Source organism: Lithobates pipiens, unplaced genomic scaffold (genome assembly GCF_037356315.1).
Source record: "Lithobates pipiens isolate NorthernLeopardFrog02 unplaced genomic scaffold, aLitPip1_a1.2 Scaffold_1, whole genome shotgun sequence".
Taxonomy (NCBI): Eukaryota; Metazoa; Chordata; class Amphibia; order Anura; family Ranidae; genus Lithobates; species Lithobates pipiens.
This window is the reverse complement of record NW_027507685.1, coordinates 191,951,882-191,974,402: the sequence shown is the minus strand read 5'-3', so window position 1 is coordinate 191,974,402 and position 22,521 is coordinate 191,951,882. Positions and strand designations below refer to the sequence as shown.

Here is a 22,521-nt window from a genome sequence, read left to right as displayed (position 1 = left end):
TCATTTTTATAGGTGTATTTTAAATGAAAGAGCCAGAATATCAACCAAAAATACAGAAAAACACATGATACAAATGTTATGAATTGAGTGGCAGTTCAGTGAGTAAAATAAGTATTTGATCCCCAAGCAAAACATGACTTAGTATTTGGTGGAGAAACCCTTGTTGGCAAGCACAGAGGTAAGACGTTTCTTGTAGTAGGGTACCAGGTTTGCACACATCTCAGGAGGGATTGTGGTCTACTCTTCTTTACAGATCTTCCCTAAATCCTTAAGGTTTCTTGGCAACGCGAAGATTCAGCTCCCTCCATACATTTTCTATAGGATTAAGGTCTGGAGATTGATGAGGCCACTCCATGATTTTAATGTGATTTTTCTTGAACCACTCCTTTGTTGCCTTGACAGTATGTTTTGGGTCATTGTCGTGACCTTTTTTTATCGGGACTGTGACATTGTGGCGGACACATTGGACATTTTTGACACTATTTTGGGACCAGTGACATTCATACAGCGATCGGTGCTATAAAAAGGCACTGATTACTGTGTAAATGACACTGGCAGGGATGGGGTTAAACACTAGGGTGCGATCAAGGGGTTAAGTGTGTCCTAGGGAGTGACTCTAACTTTGGGGGGGTGGGCTCACTACAACATGACACAGATCACTGCTCCCGACGACGATGACAGGGAGCAGAATAGGGAAATGCCTTGTTTACATTTGCATCTCCCCATTCTGCTGCTCCATGTCACAATCGGGGGGCCCCCGGTGGACATCGAGTCTGCAGGACCCGCAGGCACGCTCACTAGGTATGCACCAGGGCACCCGCACGCCCACAATGCTGCGTCATAAAGGGGACATACAGGTACGCCCATTTACGCAGCAGTGCCATTGTGCCAACGTACATCGCCATGCGCTGGCCGGCAAGTGGGTAATCAATGCCTTTTTATAGCACAGATCGCTGTATTAATACCAATGGACCTAAAAATATGTCAAAATTGTCCGATGTGTCCGCCATAATGTCACAGTCATGATAAAAATCGCAGATCACCGTCATTATTAGTAAAAAAAATAATAAAAATGCTATAAATCTATCCCCTATTTTGTAGACGCTATAACTTTTGCGCAAACCAATATATACTTATTGCAATTTTTATTACCAAATACATGTAGAAGAATACATATGGGCCTAAATTGAGAAAAAATAGCTTTTTTAAAAGAAAAAAAATGGGGATATTACAGCAAAAAGTACAAAATGGTGGTTTTTTTCAAAATTGTTGCTCATTTTTTGTTTATAGCGCAAAAAATAAAAACCGTAGAGATGATCAAATACCACCAAAAAAAAGCTCTATTTGTGGGAAAAAAGGACATCAATTTTGTTTGGGTACAACGTTGCACAACTGCGCAATAGTTAGTTAAAGCGATGCAGTGCTGAATCGCAAAAAGTGCTCTGGTCAGGAAGGGGTTACTGTAAGCCCTTGTACACACGGTCGGAGAATCCGTCGGAATGTGTCCTATCGGACCGTGTTGTCGGATAATCCGACTGTGTGTGGTATGCATCGGACTGTTTCCGTCGGAATATCCGTCGGACCAAATTTTCCAACTTGCTGGAAATATTTTCCGACAAACTGGTCCGATAGGACATACTCCGATCATGTGTAGAGAATTCCGATCGGACAAAGTGCCACGCATGCTCAGATCAAATTCCTACATCAAAGCTATATGCTACTAGCCTGAACGTAGTCCCATCGTAACGAAATTACGTCATCACGTTCTGAAAGATCGGATTTTTCGTCAACTTTGTCCGACCGTGTGTATGCAACAGTTTCGGACAAGATCCGACGGACAAAATCCGACGGATTTGGTTGTCGGAATCTCCGACCGTGTGTACAAGGGCTAAGAATGACACTGGCAGTGGAGGGGGTTAACACTATAGGGCGATCAAGGGGTTTAATTGTGTTCCCTAGTGTGTGTTCTAACTGAAGGGGGGGGACTGACTAGGGGAGATGACAGATCGCTGTTCATACTCTGTATGAACAGACGATCTGTCACTTCTCCCCTCAGAGAATCGGGATCTCTGTGTTTACACACAGAGATCCCAGTTGACGCCGTGCTATGAGCGAACGCAGGAGCCTGGCGGTCATCAAGACCACCGGACACTCGCATCGGCTCCGGGGGGCGAGCTGCAGGCGCCTGTTCTCGCCTCCGGCGGCGTGTGTGTGCCCCTAGTGGATGCCTTAAGGAGCGACGTAACATGACAGCGAGTCACCTACCTGTGCCATTCTGCCGCTGGTCGGCAGCTGGTTAAAATACACCTATGTTAACAATTATAGACCCTTTATTTCTTACTTTCTTTGTAAGTGGGTGAATCTGCAGGGGATCAAATACAAATAATTGTTTTTCGCCACTGTATACTTATAGTTATAGTTTTTTGTGCCCAGAGTTCAGCTTTTAAAATTGAATCACTTTTTTTATGTTCCTAAAAGTTTAACCAAATGTATATTTCTGATCTTAGCTACTGCAATAATTTTTAATAACATATGTGTTCTGGTATCGCAGAAAAAAATGAAAAGGGAGGTGTGGACAATGAAGAAGATGATTTCTGGACAAGTAATTCATTCCCTAGAAGGATATCCCTTGCTTGTGCAACTTTATATACTATGTGCTATTTGCTTAACCGCTTTGCTGCTAGACATACGCGTTTTGGGACGTTTGTTTTATTCTTTGTGAACTGTGGTAGAGCGGTGTGTGGTCAGTCATGTATATTTGTTACTCTGTGAAGGTTTGAATAAGCACTCCACCTTATGTGTCCTAGAAGAACGTTCTTGTGCATATGACAAACGTCAATTTACATAGTTTGTACATGTTTGTATATACTGTATGTACACGTGTTCACTGAAGCTTTGAATGTTCGTTTAAAGTGGACCTTTTATTAGCTTTACGAGTCTGCATGAATACATTTCTGACATGTCACAGTATACAGCAACAGTATCATTTTTAATACAGTTGTGCTCAAACGTTTGCATACCCTGGCAGAAATTGTAAAATTTTGCCATTAAAATTGAAAATATGGCTAATCATACAAAAAACTGTCTTTTATTTACGGAGAGCAATCACATGAAGACATTTATTATCACATGTTTTTTTGGATCATTTTAAAATCATAATGATAACAGAAATCACCCAAATGGCCCTGATAAAAAGTTTACATAGCCTGGAATCTTTGGCCTTGGCACAGACACAGGAGGTGGCACACACAAGTTAAAATGGCAATTAAAGGTTGATTTAAATCACAATTAGTGTCTGTGTATAAATAGTCAATGAGCTTGTTAGCTCTCACCTGGATGCACTAAGCAGGCTAGACACTGAGCCATGAGGAGGTAGAAAAGGACAGTCAAAAGACCTGCGTAACAAGGTAATGAAACTTTACAAATATGGATAAGGGTATAAAAAGGTATCCAAAACCTTGACTATGCCAGTCAGTACTGTTCAATCACTTAAGAAGTGGAAAATTTGGGGTTCTCTTGATACCCAGCCAAGGCCAGGTAGATCAAGAAAGATTCCAGCCACAACTGCCACAGGAACTGTTAGGGATACAAAGAAAAACTCACAGGTAACCTCAGGAGAAATACAAGCTGATCTGGAAAAAGATGGTGTGGTTGTTTTTAAGGAGCACAATACAATGATACTTGAACAAAAAAGAGCTGTATGGTCAAGTTGCCGAAAAGAAGCCTTTACTGCGCAAGTTCCACAAAAAAGCCTGGTTACTACATGCCTCATTAGCTTTTTGTTGCATTGGTGCAGTAAAGGCTTCCTTCTGGCAGCTCAACCATACAGCTCTTTTTTGTTCAAGTATCATTGAATTGTGCTCTTAAAAACAACCACACCGTCTTTTTGGAGCTAAGCATGTATTTCTCCTGCGGTTACCTGTGGGTTTTTACTTTCTTCCGCCAGTTGTGGCTGCAATCTTTGTTGATCTACCTGACCTTGGCTTCGTATCAAAAGAGCCCCTAATGTTCCACTTCTTAATAAGTGATTAAACAGTACTGACTGACATATTCAAGGCTTTGGATATTTTTTATATCCTTTTCCATATTTGTACGGTTTCATTACCTTGTTACGCAGGTCTTTTGACTGTTATTTTCTACCTCCTCATGGCTCAGTGTCTAGCCTGTTTGGTGCATCCATGTGAGAGCTAACAAACTCATTGACTATTTATACAGAAACACTAAAGCCCCATACACACTATCAGATTTTCTGCTGATTTTTTCCTTCAGATTTACCAAAACCATGTAGTAGAAGGGCCTGCCTGATTGCATACAAATTGAAACTCCTAAGGTTTGACCTCATATTATATGGTTTTGGTAAATCTGAAGGAAAAAATCATCAGAAAATCTGATAGTGTGTATGGGGCTTTGCACTCACATTGTGATTTAAAAAGCCACAAATGTGTGAAATTAACCTTTAATTGCCATTTTAACCTGTGTGTGCCACCTTCTGTGTCTGTACCAAGGCCAAACATTCTAAGGCATGTAACATTTTTATCAGGGCCATTTGGGCAATTTCTGTTATCATTATGATTTAAAAAGTATCCAGGCCCTTTGGGTCTGACATGAATTTTGAGGGAAAGTTTAAAAAATAAATGGCGTGGGATCCCCCCCCCCAAAAAAAAATCCATACCAGACTACCAGACCCTTATGCAAGAATGCAGCCCAGCAAGGTCAGGAAAGGGAGGGGTATGAACCATATCAGGCCATATTTAATAGGGAAACCGGCACCAAATATTAAATGAAATGAGATGATGATAATTATAATGCTGCACCAAAAATGTGTAAAAATGAATAAAGCATAAAATAGTGAACAAATGGGAGAAAAATACTTATACAGAAATCCCCAGCATAGCGTGAGTATAATATTAACCCTTTAATGTTCTGCTCCACCGTTTGGTAGCGTACATTTTGAGTCACGCTCATTGAAAAATGTAGACTTTAAAGGGTTAATACACCATTAATGAAAATGTCAAACCAGTCCAGCATGCATATAAATAAAACAATATAGTGATTCAAATCTTCTATAATATTTCTCCGACACAGTGCACTTTTAAGAGGCATGGTGTCGGAGAAATATTATAGATTTGTCAGGTCACCTTGAGGCGAGGTGACAGATTGAATCACCTTATTGTTTTATTTATATGTATGCTGGACTGGTTTGACACTTTCATTAATGGTGTATTAATATTATACTCGTGCTATGCTGGGGATTTCTGTATACGTTTTTTGCGCCCATTTGTTCACTATTTTAAACCAGGCCACATGCCCTCAACATGATGGTGGTTGCTTTTGGGCAAGGGCCTCTTCCCCACAACCCTGGCTGCATAAAGCAAGAGTGAATTGACATTTTCAGGATCGCATGCGGTATTTGAGAAAACACCTAAATACCACATGCGATCTGGTTCTGTGAATGGAGCCCACAGCACCATGAAAGCTTTCTAATTTTTTTTGAGTGGAGGAGGTTCCCACTAATGAGAGTTGAGTCAAGGAGGAAATACAAGGGCAATGACCCCTCTGTCTTGGCTAGTGTTGGCTTCAGGTTCGAGGAGGCAGCATTCACATTGGATAGGCCATAGTAAACCTATGGGTGATGTCACCACTCCCCAAGGCATTACCAGCCATTGTCGGTGCTCTCTCCTCTTCCCTGCAGCCCGCACTGGCTGACACGGAAATCATGTGACCAGACCAGAGTGGCCTTAAAAAAAATAGGTAAGTATAGAGATCTTTCTTACACAGGTTAGTTATTATAGGTGTTTGGGGGGAGCATTTTTTAAGATATATATATATACGTTATATATATCAAGGAATCCTATTTGAAAGTGGAACTAAACCCATCGATTTAATGGTTTACATTCTCAGCATGCCAGGAATGCTAACTGTCTCTTTTGCTTGTGCTCTCAACCAAACTATCAAACCATTAAATGGCTGGTGTCATAACTGACAACACGTGCAGCACCGCGGCAGTTGCAGATCAAACAAAGGCCAAGATGGCAGCTTCCTTGTCTGAAAACGATAGGAGGGTTTAGTTCCATTTTAAGTGTGGTTGAAGGAAAAGGGTTTTCGTATTTTGTACTTTGATATGGCCATAAGCCTCAATTCACAAAGCTCTGACACAAAGATAAGAATCTTATTTTGAGTTATGTGACTGTTATTTTCAAATCATTGGGCTAAAAATAACCATCCGTCTTTTAAAAATAAGCATCCACATCCTAATGAGACAGCTTATGGCGGGTTTCTGGCTATTAAAGCAGAGCTCTACCCAAAAGGGGAAGTGCCACTTGTACACACCCTCCACTGGCACATTTGGCACTTTTTGGGGTGGGGAAGCGGGTACCTAGTTTTGACAGGTACCCACTCCCAATTCCTGGTAAGATCGCCAATTGGTGCTCTATGACATTTCCAGCCCCTTCTCCTTTTTCCCACTGCCTTCTGGGACACACGGAGGTCCCAGAAGACGGCAGGACCATTCAGGAAACGCAGCACAACTCGCACATACACAGTAGGAAACTGCATGTTAAGTATAAAGGCTACACTGCCGGTTTCCCTTACTGACAATGCCGGCACCTGCAACCGAAGACAATGGACAAGTCAGCTTGGGTGCCGACATCACGGGATCCCTGGAGGAAGGTCTCCTTTATATTTAAAGTTAGCAGCTACAGTATTTGTAAATACTTTTAAGTTCATTTTTTTAATTTACCGACTAGAGCTCCTCTTTAATGCATATGAAGCTAATTTCTTTAAAATAAAGGTACAGTGCAGGCATACATTGCCTGTGCAGGCATACATTATTTCAGTATTTTATATGTGAAAAGTAGATGATGACTCTGCACAAAGATGGCACCGTCTTTCTGGAAAGATAAAGGAATTGTCAGGGAGAGTACTGTGATATTTGTCCGAGCGAATAAATACCTGGAAGAGCCACATTGACACATTACTTAAATTGCTGCATTAACATTAAAACAATATCTAATGATAGGTCCACTTTAAACTTGCTGCAATGTGGGTTTGATCGTTTGCTTTATATTGCTTTTAACAGTGTAGCACTACAAATGTTAAAATAATCTACATTTACATTTTATTATCTCAGCAAGACCACCTACAGAACCACCCAAAGTCACAACTGCAGAAGACAAAGTAACTACAAGTAAGTTTTTTTTTCTATAACAATATTTATTGGCAGAACTTTTATGGCAGTTATAAATCCTGAGCTCAGGCAATAGACAGGTCAGCCCTTTCATGGGAGCTTAAATTGGGGTGACAATTTTGCTTTGACAGGGAGAAAATACAAGTGAATAGGAGCACAAATAACTATGCTGCATTAGTGTTAAAGATGTCTTATTATAGCATCTTCAGTGAACCTGTGCTTTTGCCAGTGTAGATCAAAGAAAGGAAATTCCAGCTCCTCATTTATTTTTGTTTTTCTGCTAATTGGTTTGCCCATGTAAAGCAGCTTGTGTAGGCTCTACATTGCTAATGTAGCACCCTCCGAGGTAGGTGCTATAGAGAGAGTATAGTTTTGGGTTTCCCTGCCTACCAAGAAAGCTATTTAAATTTTTTAAATTTAGATGCTCTCTGCCTATCAGGGAGCAGTAATCCATTGACAGGGTCTGCTCATTGTGCTCAGATGCTGCTTATGTTGTCTGCCTGTTTCAAACTGGTCCAGTAGGATAAGGCATATATATTATACAGTGGGAGGAAACTTGACAAATGGAAGCATAGGCGTATTTATAGCTCTGGCCATTGTCAGAAGAAGGTCCCGCAAGGCATGCTGGGTGACTGTATATATGCCTAGAGCGCATGTGCACGGGGTCTTTGGCTGGAGAGCGGGGTCCTAGAGGAAGGGGGCTGCTGCTCCTCCTCTGTACAGCCTGCCATGCGGCCTCAGGTGGTCAACCTGAGGGCCAGAAAGCTGCAACCCAACTGTAGAGCTGACTAGGAGGGAGACGCATCTAGAAGGATCTGTTCCTAACTACTGTGAATACAGACCTGCGTCTAGGGACCTGTTCTGTGAGAGCCATCCCTTCAGTGAAGTCATTGGACGGTTGTCAGCCAAAGGGGATACTAGTTCGTGTCCTGAACAAAAGTGGTGCATAGAGTCTGCTGCCAGAGATAGCAAAGGACTTATCCTTCCACACAACTATAATGTGGTCCAGAAGTGAATCTGCTATCTGATTCAATTTACTGGGGTCAAGTGAGAGGTGTCTCTCACTTGACCCCAGAAAATAGGAAAAATAGGGCTTTAAGGGGGATATTTCACTTTTCCCAAACCCTGTGAACTGTACATGGATGTAGTGAGATTGTTGAGGACAGTGTTTTATGAGGACTCTGACAGTTTGTGATGAATGAGGTTTGTAATGCTCAAATGCCTGCACAAAGGCTTCAGATCACCAAAGACAGGGACCACTATAAAAATCTCTTATTCAAGGGTAGCCCTCCGAGACACTCCGAAACTTGCATTGTTTCCACAGTTGCAACTCAACTGCCACATTTTGAATGTTTGCTGCATAGTAAATCCCTCTTTGTGTCTCAGTTTGCCGTCTGTTCCTGGGCCTAAGCACTATAAAGGTGCTAGATGATATTTTCTGCAGCTGGAACCCAGCTGCCAGCATTCTTTTCTTTTTTCTTTTTTTTATAAGTTCTTTATAAGAATAGTTCTCACAGAATTAGTCATATATGAAATATGTATGGGAAGAAAAAAAAGTGAGCATATCGTAGTCAAATACATAAAACACACTGGGGGTTATTTACTAAAGGAAAAATCCACTTTGCACTGCAAGTGCACTTAGAAGTAAAATCGCTGCAGATCCAAGGGGGTCATGCAAGGAAAATAAAAAACAGCATTTTAGCTTGCACACGATTGGATGATAAAATCGGCAGAGCTTCCCCTCATTTCAGATCTACCCCTTAGACTTAGAGCGACTGCACTTCCAAGTGCACTTGCAGTGCAAAGTGGATTTGCCTTTCGTAAATAACCCGCACTGTGTTTAAATATGAAATAGTAGAGAGTAGGTTTTATATAAGTGGAAGCAACATGAAGCATTAATCATATTGTCATAAAAAAAAAAAAAAACACTTGTTTGTGTCCCATCAATGCTGTAATGAGGGACAAGGAAGTAGACATTAAAAAAAAGGGGGAAAAAGAAAAGGAAATCAGAGGGAGTTGTGTCAGGTGGAAGGGATTTCTCTATAAAAAGTAAGTGTAATATCAAAAAATCTTCAAAAAAGTCATGGGGAGATTTTTAAAGGTGTATCAAACGTCATTTTTTTTGTAATCAGTAGAGATGGAAAAGTCCAACCAAAGAGACCAAATTCTTAAGAAATCATTCTAAGTCCCTTTAAGAGAACTAGTTAAATCTTCCATTTGTCTGATGTCCTCAATGCGGAGATAGCATTGTCGAATTGTGGGTTTTATATGATTTCATTGAAAAGTCATTATGATGGAGAAGGAAAAAACCTGGGTCTCTGGGGATAATATGGTCTGTGAATTTTTGGGTTACTGTATGAATTTGGGTCTAAAAGTTATCCAATTTGGGCAATGACCAGAATATGCGGAGCAGGTCTGCTGAAGGACTGTCAGAGAAGCTGCCAGTATTCTAATGTTTGCTGCAAGAAAAATCCTGCATTGCATCTTGAAGGTTGTGGCCTATTGTGGTGATCAGACACTCAAAAATCTTTGTGGCTGTGGTTATCAGATTTTACACTCTAATGCCGCTTACACACGATCGGAATTCTCGTTGGAAAAAGCTCTGATGGTTTTCCCGACGGAATTCCGACGGAATTCGGCTCAAGCTGTCTTGCCTACACACGGTCACATCAAATTCCGATCATTTATAACGCGGTGACGTACAACACATACGACGTGACTAGAAAAAGGAAGTTCAATAGCCAGTAGCCAATAGCTTCTGTCTCGTAGTTGAATCTGAGCATGCGTGCTTTTTGGCGTGTCGGAATTGCATACACACGATCTTAATTACCGATAGAAAGTTTTTCCATCAGGAAAATTGAGAACATGCTATCAATTTTTGGCTGGCGGAAATTCGGACAGCTAAATTGCGATGGAGCATACACACGGTCGCATTTTCCAATGAAAAGCTCTCATCGGTCTTTTTCTGGCCGGAATTCCGATCATGTGTACGCGGCATAACATTTATTTAAAGAAAATATCTGCCTTATCTTTTCCTCTTAAATTGCGGCCTAACTAAGCTGCTTACATACTGTCCAGCTACTGTACAATATGTGTGTGTCAGAAACCATGAATCAGACTGAGACAGAAGTACAATTAAATCACACTTGTTTAGTAATAACAATAAAAAGGTAAATAGAAAAAGCGTAGTCAAGCATAGCCAGAGTCCAGTAGCCAGATCGGGTAATCAGCCAGTCCAAAGTTCATTAACCAGATCGGGTAATCAGCCAGTCCAAAGTCAGGGATCCAAGGAGAGCAACTGCAAGCAGGATAAGAAGCCAGGAAGGATGTCAGCAAGCCAGTCTTTAAACAAACAGCAGGAGATGGTTCCTTGTGATGTGACCAACGCGTAGGCAAAGGAGAAGTGAGCTGGAAGGCTTTAAAATATGCAGGTCAGACGGGCATCAGCGGGAACAGCTGGTAACTGTGGAAAGAGAACAGAGCTGGCAATTAGCCGACAGCTGAGCGGCTGGCCCAGAGGAGGAAGGGCTAAAGCCCCATACACACTATCAGATTTTCTGCTGATTTTTGTCTTCAGATTTACCAAAACCATGTAGTGCAAGGGCCTGCCTGATTGCATACAAATTGAAACTCCTAAGGTTTGACCTCATATTATATGGTTTTGGTAAATCTGAAGGAAAAAATCAGCAGAAAACCTGTGAGTGTTTCTTAAATAATACACTCTGTTTATTTGGAACTAAAACAAGGGTATGCAATGCAATTTCCCATCCATCAAAAGTCACAAATCATAACAAATGGGACTAAAGTGTGAGACTTCAGTTTGGCTTTAACAGTGTTGCTTCCTAAGTGCACTAAATGAGGATAAACTATATATAAATATATATATATCGTCACAGAAATCCTTATTACTACCAAACCTGTTGTGAGAGTTAGTACAGCTGGATAAGTAACTTTCACAGAGGACAATGTTTCTAGCAGTGATGAGCATGGGGAAATAATTTATTACTACAAAGATCCCACACGTTGTAACAGGTATAAATGCTTGCATGTGTGTGGCATTGTCTTTTCATTAAGATTTATTTCCCTTTCACACTGAGGCGCTTCTAAACTGCCAGTGAAATACTGAGTGCTTTTGAACAGCTTTTCAGGTGCTTTTGAAGAGCTTTCCATTCATTTCAATAGAAAGGGGCGTTTTTTCACCGACCTGCCAGCTCACTGCCCCAGTGCGAATGCATTCATTGATTTTAATGGAAATAGGTTTTCATGAGCTTTTCAGATGCTTTTTCTAGCGTGAAACCGCCTGAAAAGCTCCTCACTGTGAGAGGGGTTTAAGAGTTTTCTGTGCTTCTTCTGGAAATATACAACCTCAAATGCAAGATTCCACCCATCTGCGATACACAATAACAGAGGCGTTACTAGAACCTTCAGGGCCCGGTGCAAAGAACCATGAAAGGCTCCCCTGACCCCCCCCCCTCTCTTCTATCTCAGCCTCGGGCTTCCAGTTATGGGAGGGTATCCATGAACATCCTCCCAGAACCCTGCCTCCTGTGTGCCCTCCTTTGGACACAGCTGATCACAGTTCATGGTAAAGGGCAATTTACAGCAGCCCTTTACCATGTGATCAGCTGATCACATGTAAACACTTGCTGGTTATCGGCAGTCCTTTCCTCCCACGCTGTGTTTGTGTAAGGAAAGGAGAGCCGTTAACTGTCAGTACATTGTTTACACTGATAATCAGGGCACTGATCATCAGTGCCTATCTGTGCTCATCTACACTGCTTATCCGTGCCCATTAGTACCACATCTCAGTGCTCATCCATGCTGCCTATCAGTACTCATCAGTGCTGCCCATCAGTGCTCATCAATGTCGTCTATCAGTTCCCATCAGTTACACCTATCAGTACCTCTTCCATAGGACTCTGAGCTGAAAGTGTTTCTCTCATACAGCCCAGAGCCTGCACTGATAGTTTCCCCTCCCTCCTCCCTCGCATAGATGGGAGAGGAGAGCGCTGATCTGCTGCTGATCAATTTCAGCTGCTTAGCTTTACACTTCCCACAGTGCACACAGGAGGGGAGGGGTGGGAGGAGAAGAAGCAAATTGGCTGCCTCCTCTTCCATTCATGCAAAGGGAGGAAGGAGGAACTGTCAGTGCAGGCTCTAGTCTGTATGAGGGAGATGCTCTCAGCTCAGAGCCCTGCAGCCAGCAACCCAGTTGGAGCCCCCAACAGTGGCAGAACTCCAGCCCCAGTCGCAAGTGCTACCTTTGCGACTCTGGTAGTTTTGTCACTACACAATAAAGTGGACCTATCAGCAACCCTAGATCTCTACATTAGCCCTGACATGTCACAATATACAAGAACTGTATAGTTTTTCCAATATTTTACCAATATAAAGTTGTTATTGTGCTCCAGTTAGCAAATTTGCCTAAGCCAAGATGCTGTCATTCATCTACAGCAGGTCACAGAATATCCATCCACCTAGGAATAATGTCTGTCTACCTATGGATCTGGATTTATTTACTCCCCAGGTAGAACTAGGCTCCAAAATGTCTGCCTAACCAGATAAAATGCCCATTTACTGAATGCCTGCCATCTGATGCTGGAAGTATTGATTAAAGTTGACTTTTATTTACTCTGTCAAGTCTACATGAATAAATACCTAACATGACAATGTTTACTGCAGAGAAAATCCTGCATTGCATCTCAAAGTTTGTGGCCTATTCTCATGCTCAGACACTGGCTGAATCTGTGGCTATTGTCTATCAGATTCTACACTCTAAGCCCTTGTACACACGGTCGGAGAATCCGTCAGAATGTGTCCTATCGGACCGTGTCATCGGATAATCCGACTGTGTGTGGTATGCATTGGACTGATTCCGTCTGAATATCTGTCAGACCCAATTTTCCAACATGTTGGAAATATTTCCCGACCAACTGGTTCGATCGGACATACTCCAATCATGTGTAGAGAATTTTGATCGGACCAAGTGCCACGCATGCTCAGATCAAATTCCTACATCAAAGCTATTGGCTACTAGCCTGAACGTAGTCCCATCGTAACGAAATTACATCATCACGTTCTGAATGATCGGATTTTTCGACAACTTAGTCCGACCGTGTGTATGCAACAGTTTCGCACAAGATGCGACGGACAAAATCCGACAGACAAAATCCGACAGACAAAATCCGACAGACAAAATCCGACTGATTTGGTTGTCGAAATCTCCGACCATGTGTACAGGGGCTTAAAAGATATCTGCCTTATCTCTCTCCTAAATTGCGGCCTAACTAAGCTGCTTACATACTGTCCAGCTACTGTACAATATGTGTGGTTATTGTCTCTGAAATAATACACTATGTATGTAATGCAAATTCAAAAGTCACAAATAATAACAAGTGGGGCTATAAAGAGATAAAAAAAAGTGTGAGTCTTCAGTTGGGCTTTAACAGTGTTGCTTTTTAAGTGCACTAAATGAGGATAAACTGTTTTATATGTATATATATATATATCACCATAGAGGCCTTTGTTACTACCAAACCTGCTGTGAGCACTAGTACAGCTGGAGAAGAAACGTTCACAGAGGACAATGTTTCTAGCAGTGATGAATATGAGGAATCAATTACTACAAAGATCCCACGTGTTGTAACAGGTATCAATGCTTGCATGTGTGTGACATTGTCTTTTCATATAACTTTAATTCCCTAATGCCCTGTACACATGACCGGTTCTCCCGTTGGAATAAACTCTGAAGGTTTTTCTGACGGAATTCTGCTGAAGCTGTCTTGCGTACACACGATCACACCAAATTCCAACCATCAAGAATGCGGTGACGTACAACACATATGACGGGACTAGAAAAAGGAAGTTCAGTAGCCAATAGCTTCCGTCTCATACTTGCTTCAGAGCATGCGTCATTTTTGGTACGTCAGAACAGCATACAAACAAGAGGTCTTCCTGATAGGAATTGGTTCCATCGGAAAAATATAGAACATGTTCTCTTTCTAGGTCCGTCAGAATTTTCGATGTAAAAAGTCCAATGGGGCATACACACGGTCAGAATATACGATGAAAAGCTCACGTCTGACTTTTTCTGTTGGACATTCCGCTCGTGTGTACATGGCATAAGAGTTTGTTGTGCTGCTTCTGGGAATTTACAACCTCAAATGCAGGATTCCACCCATCAGTGATACACATTAACAGAGCTGTTACTAGAAACTTTAGAGCCCGGGTTCAAGAAACCATAAAGGGCCCCCCTGACCCCCCCTTCCATCCGAGCACCAGGATTCCATTTCTGAGAGGGCATCCATGGACATCCCCCCAGAACCCTACCTCCCGCATGTCCCCTGGGGCATGCATCCAGTGTCGTTTGGACACAGCTGATCACAAATCATGGTAAAGGGCCGATCACAATGGCCCTTTATCATGTGATCAGCTGATCATATATAAACAGTCTTCTGTCAGCAACCCTACAACTCTACATGAATTAGCCCCGACATGTCACAATATACAGCAACTGTATAATTCTTCCCATCTTTTACCAATAAAAAGTTATTGTGCTCCAGTTAGCAAATTTGCCTAGGTCAAGATGGTGTCATTGGTCTACAGCAGGCCACAGAATGTCCATCCACCTAGGAAGAATGTCTGTCTACCTATGAATCTGGTTTTATTTACTCCCCAGGTAGAACTAGGCTCCAGAATGTCTGCTTAATCAGATAAAATGCCCATTTATAGAATGCCTGTCATCTGATGCTGGAAGTATTAATTAAAGTTGACCTTTTAGTTACTCTGTCAAGTCTACATGAATAAATACCTAACATGACAATGTTTGCTGCAGAGAAAATCCTGCATTGCATCTCAAAGTTTGCGGCCTATTCTGGTGCTCAGACACTGGCTGAATCTGTGGCTATTGTTTATCAGATTCTACACTCTAAGAAGGTATCTGCCTTATCTCTTCCTCCCAAATTGCGGCCTAACTAAGCTGCTTACATACTGTCCAGCTACTGTACAATATGTGTGGTTATTGTCTCTGAAATAATACACTATGTATGTAATGCAAATTCCCATCAAAAGTCACAAAATAATAACAAGTAGACATGTGCAAAAGGAAAAAATTTGTTTAGTTTAGTTTCGTTTTAATTCGTTAATTCATTAATTTCGTTTAGTTATATTCGTTAACTTCCTTAAATTCGTTTTCGGATTTCGTTTCGTTTTCTACCGAATTCGAAAAATCGGCCACATTCGAAAATATTTCAACGAAATTCGAAAATATTTCTACCGGATTCGAAATGATTTCAACATGATTCGACATTATTTCAACCACATTCGAAAATATTTTGTGACCCGACTTTAGGGCCATGTATCTCGGGGTTACTTGGTGCTAGACACTTCAAATTTGGATATGTTGTAGTGCTAGTACCATTGTGTTTGCATACCACATTTGAGGTTTCTAGCTATAAGTGACCCCGAGATATGTGGCCCCAAAATTGGGTCGCAAAATGTCATTCTCTGCTCTAATAACATTTTGCGACCCGATTTTGGGGCCACATATCTCGGGGTCACTTATAGCTAGAAACCTCAAATTTGGTATGCAAACACAATAATACTAGCTCTACAACATATCCAAATTTGGAGTGTCTAGCACCAAGTGACCCCCAGATACATGGCCCTAAAGTCGGGTCACAAAATATTTTCGAATGCGGTTGAAATAATGTTGAATCATGTTGAAATAATTTCGAATGCATTCGAAATTATTTCAACATGATTCAATATTATTTCAACCACATTCGGAAATATTTTGTGACCCGACTTTAGGGCCATGTATCTCGGGGTTACTTGGTGCTAGACACTTCAAATTTGGATATGTTGTAGTGCTAGTACCATTGTGTTTGCATACCACATTTGAGGTTTCTAGCTATAAGTGACCCCGAGATATGTGGCCCCAAAATTGGGTCGCAAAATGTCATTCTCTGCTCTAATAACATTTTGCGACCCGATTTTGGGGCCACATATCTCGGGGACACTTATAGCTAGAAACCTCAAATTTGGTATGCAAACACAATAATACTAGCTCTACAACATATCCAAATTTGGAGTGTCTAGCACCAAGTGACCCCCAGATACATGGCCCTAAAGTCGGGTCACAAAATATTTTCGAATGCGGTTGAAATAATGTTGAATCATGTTGAAATAATTTCGAATGCATTCGAAATTATTTCAACATGATTCAACATTATTTCAACCGCATTCGAAAATATTTTGTGACCTGACTTTAGGGCCATGTATCTCGGGGTTACTTGGTGCTAGACACTTCAAATTTGGATATGTTGTAGTGCTAGTACCATTGTGTTTGCATACCACATTTGGGGTTTCTAGCTATAGGTGACCCCGAGATATGTGGCCACAAAATTGGGTCGCAAAATGTCATTCTCTGCTCTAATAACATTTTGCTCTAATAACATTTTGCGACCCGATTTTGGGGCCACATATCTCGGGGTCACTTATAGCTAGAAACCTCAAATTTGGTATGCAAACACAATAATACTAGCTCTACAACATATCCAAATTTGGAGTGTCTAGCACCAAGTAACCCCGAGATACATGGCCCTAAAGTCGGGTCACAAAATATTTTCGAATGCAGTTGAAATAATGTTGAATCATGTTGAAATAATTTCGAATGCAGTTGAAATAATGTCGAATCATGTTGAAATAATTTCGAATGCATTCGAAATTATTTCAACATGATTCAACATTATTTCAACCGCATTCGAAAATATTTTGTGACCCGACTTTAGGGCCATGTATCTCGGGGTCACTTGGTGCTAGACACTTCCAATTTGGATATTTTGTAGTGCTAGTATTATTGTGTTTGCATACCAAATTTGGGGTTTCTAGCTATAAGTGACCCCGAGATATGTGGCCCCCAAAATCGGGTCGCAAAATGTTATTAGTTATTAGAGCAGAGAATGACATTTTGCGACCCGATTTTGGGGCATTCGAAATTATTTCAACATGATTCGACATTATTTCAACTGCATTCGAAATTATTTCAACATGATTCAACATTATTTCAACCGCATTCAAAAATATTTTGTGACCCGACTTTAGGGCCATGTATCTCGGGGTTACTTGGTGCTAGACACTTCAAATTTGGATATGTTGTAGAGCTAGTACCATTGTGTTTGCATACCACATTTGGGGTTTCTCGCTATAAGTGACCCCGAGATATGTGGCCCCAAAATTGGGTCGCAAAATGTCATTCTCTGCTCTAATAACTAATAACATTTTGCGACCCGATTTTGGGGCCACATATCTCGGGGTCACTTATAGCTAGAAACCCCAAATTTGGTATACAAAACACAATAATACTAGCACTACAACATATCCAAATTTGAAGTGTCTAGCACCAAGTGACCCCGAGATACATGGCCCTAAAGTCGGGTCACAAAATATTTTCGAATGCGGTTGAAATAATTTCGAATGCAGTTGAAATAATTTCGAATGCAGTTGAAATAATGTTGAATCATGTTGAAATAATTTCGAATCATGTCGAATTCATTCGTTATATTTCTTTCGTATTCGTTGTAATTTGTTATTTTTTTATTCGGACATTCGGATGCATCCGAATGTCCGAAAGATGCAAAATTCGGCCGAATTTCGATTCGTTACGAAATGAATTGCACAAGCCTAATAACAAGTGGGGCTATAAAGAGATAAAAAAGTGTGAGTCTTCAGTTGGGCTTTAACAGTGTTGCTTTTTAAGTGCACTAAATGAGGATAAACTCTGTTTTTTATATATATATATATATCACCATAGAGGCCTTTGTTACTACCAAACCTGATGTGAGCACTAGCACAGCTGGAGAAGAAACTTTCACAGAGGACAATGTTTCTAGCAGTGATGAATATGAGGAATCAATTACTACAAAGATCCCACGTGTTGTAACAGGTATAAATGCTTGCTGTACAATATGTGTGGTTATTGTCTCTGAAATAATACACTCTGTTTATTTGGAGATAAAACAAAGGTATGTAATGAAAATTCCCATCAAAAGTCACAAATAATAAGATATAAAAAAAAGTGTGAGACTTTAGTTGGGCTTTAACAATGTTGCTTTTTAAGTGCACTAAATGAGGATAAACTCTGTTTTATATGTATATATATATATATATATATATATATATCGCCATAGAAGCCTTTGTTACTACCAAACCTGATGTGAGCGTTCGTACAGCTGGAGAAGAAACTTTCACAGAGGACAATGTTTCTAGCAGTGATGAGTACGAGGAATTTATTACTACAAAGATCCCACGTGTTGTAACAGGTATACATGCTTGCATGTGTGTGGCATTGTCTTTTCATATAACTTTAATTCCCTAATGCCCTGTACACAGGGCTCGAGTGCTGCGGGAACGCATGGGAACGGCGTTCCCGTACTATTTCCACAGCGGGAACGCCGTTCCCATTAGCTGTCTGAGCCGGGCTGAGGCTATGCAGCGCGTAGTCCGCGCCGCTCCTCAGCCGCCGAGTGACTGGTTGCTAGGCAGGGGCCGCTCCGCATCTAGCAACCGGTCACATGACTTCGGCCGTGCACGTGGGCACGCACTGGCGCGAGACCGTCAGTCAGTGTGACACACGCTGCGCGCCGGACTGTCCTCCCGCTCCCCTCTACCCAGTGCCTCCTGTTGCCACAGCCGCTGCACTTTTCAAGTTTACTTCTTCTCCTCCCAGAACAGAAGGGAAGAGAATAAATACCAGGAGGTCAGTCACTAGTGTGTAAGTAAGTTGCATTCTGCAATACCCTGCCAAATTGCCAATACTCATCCATACTCTGCAATACCCTGCCAATACTCATCCATACTCTGCAATACCCTGCCAATACTCATCAATACTCTGCAATACCCTGCCAATACTCATCAATACTCTGCAATACCCTGCCAATACTCATCAATACTCTGCAATACCCTATCAGTATCAATACTCTGCAATACCCTGCCAATACTCTGCACTACCCCGCCAATACTCTGCACTACCCCGCCAATACTCTGCAATACCCCGCCAATACTCTGCAATACCCCGCCAATACTCTGCAATACCCCGCCAATACTCTGCCAATAAATACCCTGCCAATACCCTGCCAATACTCTGCAGTACCCTATCAATACTCTGCAATACTCTGTCAATACTCTGCAATACCCTGCCAATACTCTGCAATACCCTACCAATACTCTGCAATACCCTGCCAATACTCTGCAATACCCTGCCAATACTCTGCAATACCCTGCCAATACTCTGCCAATACACACCCTGCAATACCCTATCAATACTCTTCAATATCCTGCCAATACTCTGCAATACTCTGCAATACATACCCCGCCAATACTCTGCAATACCCTGCCAATACTTTGCAATACATACCCTATCAATACTCTGCAATACCCTGCCAATACTCTGCAATACATACCCTATCAATACTCTGCAATACCCTGCCAATACTCTGCAATACATACCCTATCAATACTCTGCAATACCCTGCCAATACTCTGCAATACATACCCTATCAATACTCTGCAATACCCTGCCAATACTCTGCAATAAATACCCTATTAATACTCTGCAATAAATACCCTATTAATACTCTGCAATACCCTGCCAATACTCTGCAATACATACCCTGCCAATACTCTGCAATACATACCCTGCCAATACTCTGCAATACCCTGCCAATACTCTGCAATACATACCCTGCCAATACTCTGCAATACCCTGCCAATACTCTGCAATACCCTGCCAATACTCTGCAATACCCTGCCAATACTCTGCAATACCCTGCCAATACTATGCAATACCCTATCAATACTATGCAATACCCTATCAATACTCTACAATACACACCCTATCAATACTCTGCAATACATACCCTGCCAATACTCTGCAATACCCTGCCAATACATACCCTGCCAATACTCTACAATACATACCCTGCCAATACTCTGCAATAACCTATCAATACTCTGCAATACCCTGCCAATACTCTGCAATACCCTGCCAATACTCTGCAATACCCTGCCAATACTCTGCAATACCCTATCAATACTTTGCAATACCCTACCAATACATACCCTGCCGATGCTCTGCAATACTCTGCCAATACTCTTCAATACATACCCTGCCAATACTCTGCTAAACCCTATCAATACTCTGCAATACCCTGCCAATACTCTGCAATACTCTGCCAATACGTATTCCTGTTTGTGGGATATTTTCTAATGGGCTGTGTAACAGAATTTGGAACAGGGTGTATTTGTGGTAGAAATTCCCTGCGAGGGAAAGATCATCACCCATTGTGTTGATTGTTTTGTTTGACACGTTATTTTGTTTTTGTAAACTGGCACTTTACAATAAATGTTGTACTGTATTTTCTGTGAAGTATATATGCATATGAGCGTACCTTTTTTTTTTGGTGGGGGAATGGATCTTGGGTGGGAGTTCCCACACTTTTTTTCCCAGGACTTGACCCCTGCCTGTACACATGACCGGTTCTCCCGTTGGAATAAACTCTGAAGGTTTTTCTGACGGAATTCTGCTGAAGCTCTCTTGCGTACACACGATCACACCAAATTCCAACCATCAAGAATGCGGTGACGTACAACACATATGACGGGACTAGAAAAAGGAAGTTCAGTAGCCAATAGCTTCCGTCTCATACTTGCTTCAGAGCATGCGTCATTTTTGGTACGTCAGAACAGCAGAGGACAATGTTTCTAGCAGTGATGAGTATGAGGAATTTATTACTACAAAGATCCCACGTGTTGTAACAGGTATACATGCTTGCATGTGTGTGGCATTGTCTTTTCATATATCTTTAATTCCCCAATGCCCTTTACGCATGACCGGTTTTCCCATCGGAATAAACTCTGAAGCTGTCTTGCGTACACACGATCACAACAAATTCCGACCGTCAAGAATGTGGTGACGTACAACATGTACAGTGGGACTAGAAAAAGGAAGTTCAATAGCCAGTAGCAAATAGCTTCCGTCTCGTACTTGCTTCAGAGCATGCGTCATTTTTGGTACGTCGGAACAGCATACAGACAAGCGGCTTTCCCGATAAGAATTGGTTCTGTCGGAAAAATATAGAACATGGTCTCTTTCTAGGTCCGTCAGAATTTTCAATGTAAAAAGTCCGATAGGGCATACACCCTGTCGGAAATTATGATGAAAAGCTCCCATCTGACTTTTTCTGTCGGACATTCCGCTCGTGTGTACATGGCATAAGAGTTTTTTGTGCTGCTTCTGGGAATTTACAACCTCAAATGCAGGATTCCACCCATCAGTGATACACAATAACAGAGCCGTTACTAGAAACTTTAGAGCCCGGGTGCAAGAAACCATAAAGGGCCCCCCTAACCCCCCCCCCCTTCCATCTGAGCACCAGGCTTCCAGTTCTGGGAGGGCACCAATGGACATCCCCCCAGAACCCTACCTTCCGCATGCCCCCTGGGACATGTATCCAGTGTCGTTCAGACACACCTGATCACAGATCACAGTAAAGGGCCGATCACAATGGCCCTTTATCATGTGATAAGCTGATCATATATAAACAGACTTTCCAGTTATCAGCAGACCTTTCCTCCCACACTGACTGTGTCTGTGTGAAGGAAGGAAAGCCGCTAACGCAAGACTGTCGCTACATTGTTTACAGTGATAATCAGGGCATTGATCATCAATGTAGCCACATCAGTGCTGCTTATCAGTGCTCATCACTGCCGCTTAGGAGTGCCTTTTAGTGCTACCTCTCAGTGCTGTCCATCAGTGGCACCTATCAGTGCTCATCAATGCCACCTATCAGTGCTGCCCATTAGTGCCCCCTCAGCAGGACTCCAAGCTGAAAGCATCTCTCTCATACAGCCCAGAGCCTGCACTGACAGTTCCCCCTCCCTCCTCTCTGCACAGATGCAAGAGGAGAGCGTCAATCTGTTCCTGTTCAAATTCAGCTGCTTAGCATCACACTTTCTGCAAAGCACACAGGAGGAGAGGGGCGGGAGGAGAAGGAACAGATTGTCTCTCTCTGCTTTCATAGACTTGTACATGCGCTGCCTTCTTCCTGAATTGTGCTGTAATTCATGCTGGAGCTTCCATTGTTTGCTATGCTCCATTCATGCAAGGGAGGTGGAACTGTCAGTGCAGGCTCTGGGCTGTATGAGACAGACGCTCTCAGCTCAGGGCCCTGTGGCCAGATACCCCACTGGAGCCCCCCAACAGGGACTGAACTCCAGGGCTCGGCGCTACTGCTACCTTTGCGACCCTGGTAGTTTCGCCACCTACAATAAAGTGG

General features: G+C 42.0%; 1 protein-coding gene across 9 annotated transcripts in view; it reads left to right on the top strand.

The window, feature by feature from the left end:
• The window catches only part of VSIG4 (V-set and immunoglobulin domain containing 4), an 87,636-nt gene that overhangs the window by 17,146 nt on the left and 47,969 nt on the right, over positions 1-22,521 (top strand). For 5 of the 9 annotated variants that reach the window (XM_077479316.1, XM_077479306.1, XM_077479288.1 and 2 more), the window contains exons 3-4: positions 2,552-2,602; positions 7,130-7,186. In XM_077479316.1, coding sequence (XP_077335442.1) covers positions 2,552-2,602; positions 7,130-7,186 — 108 coding nt within the window. Of the gene's footprint in view, positions 1-2,551; positions 2,603-7,129; positions 7,187-13,703; positions 13,836-17,999; positions 18,132-22,521 lie in introns of all 9 variants that reach the window. The other 4 variants (XM_077479298.1, XM_077479263.1, XM_077479255.1 and 1 more) reach the window with 3 other exon arrangements.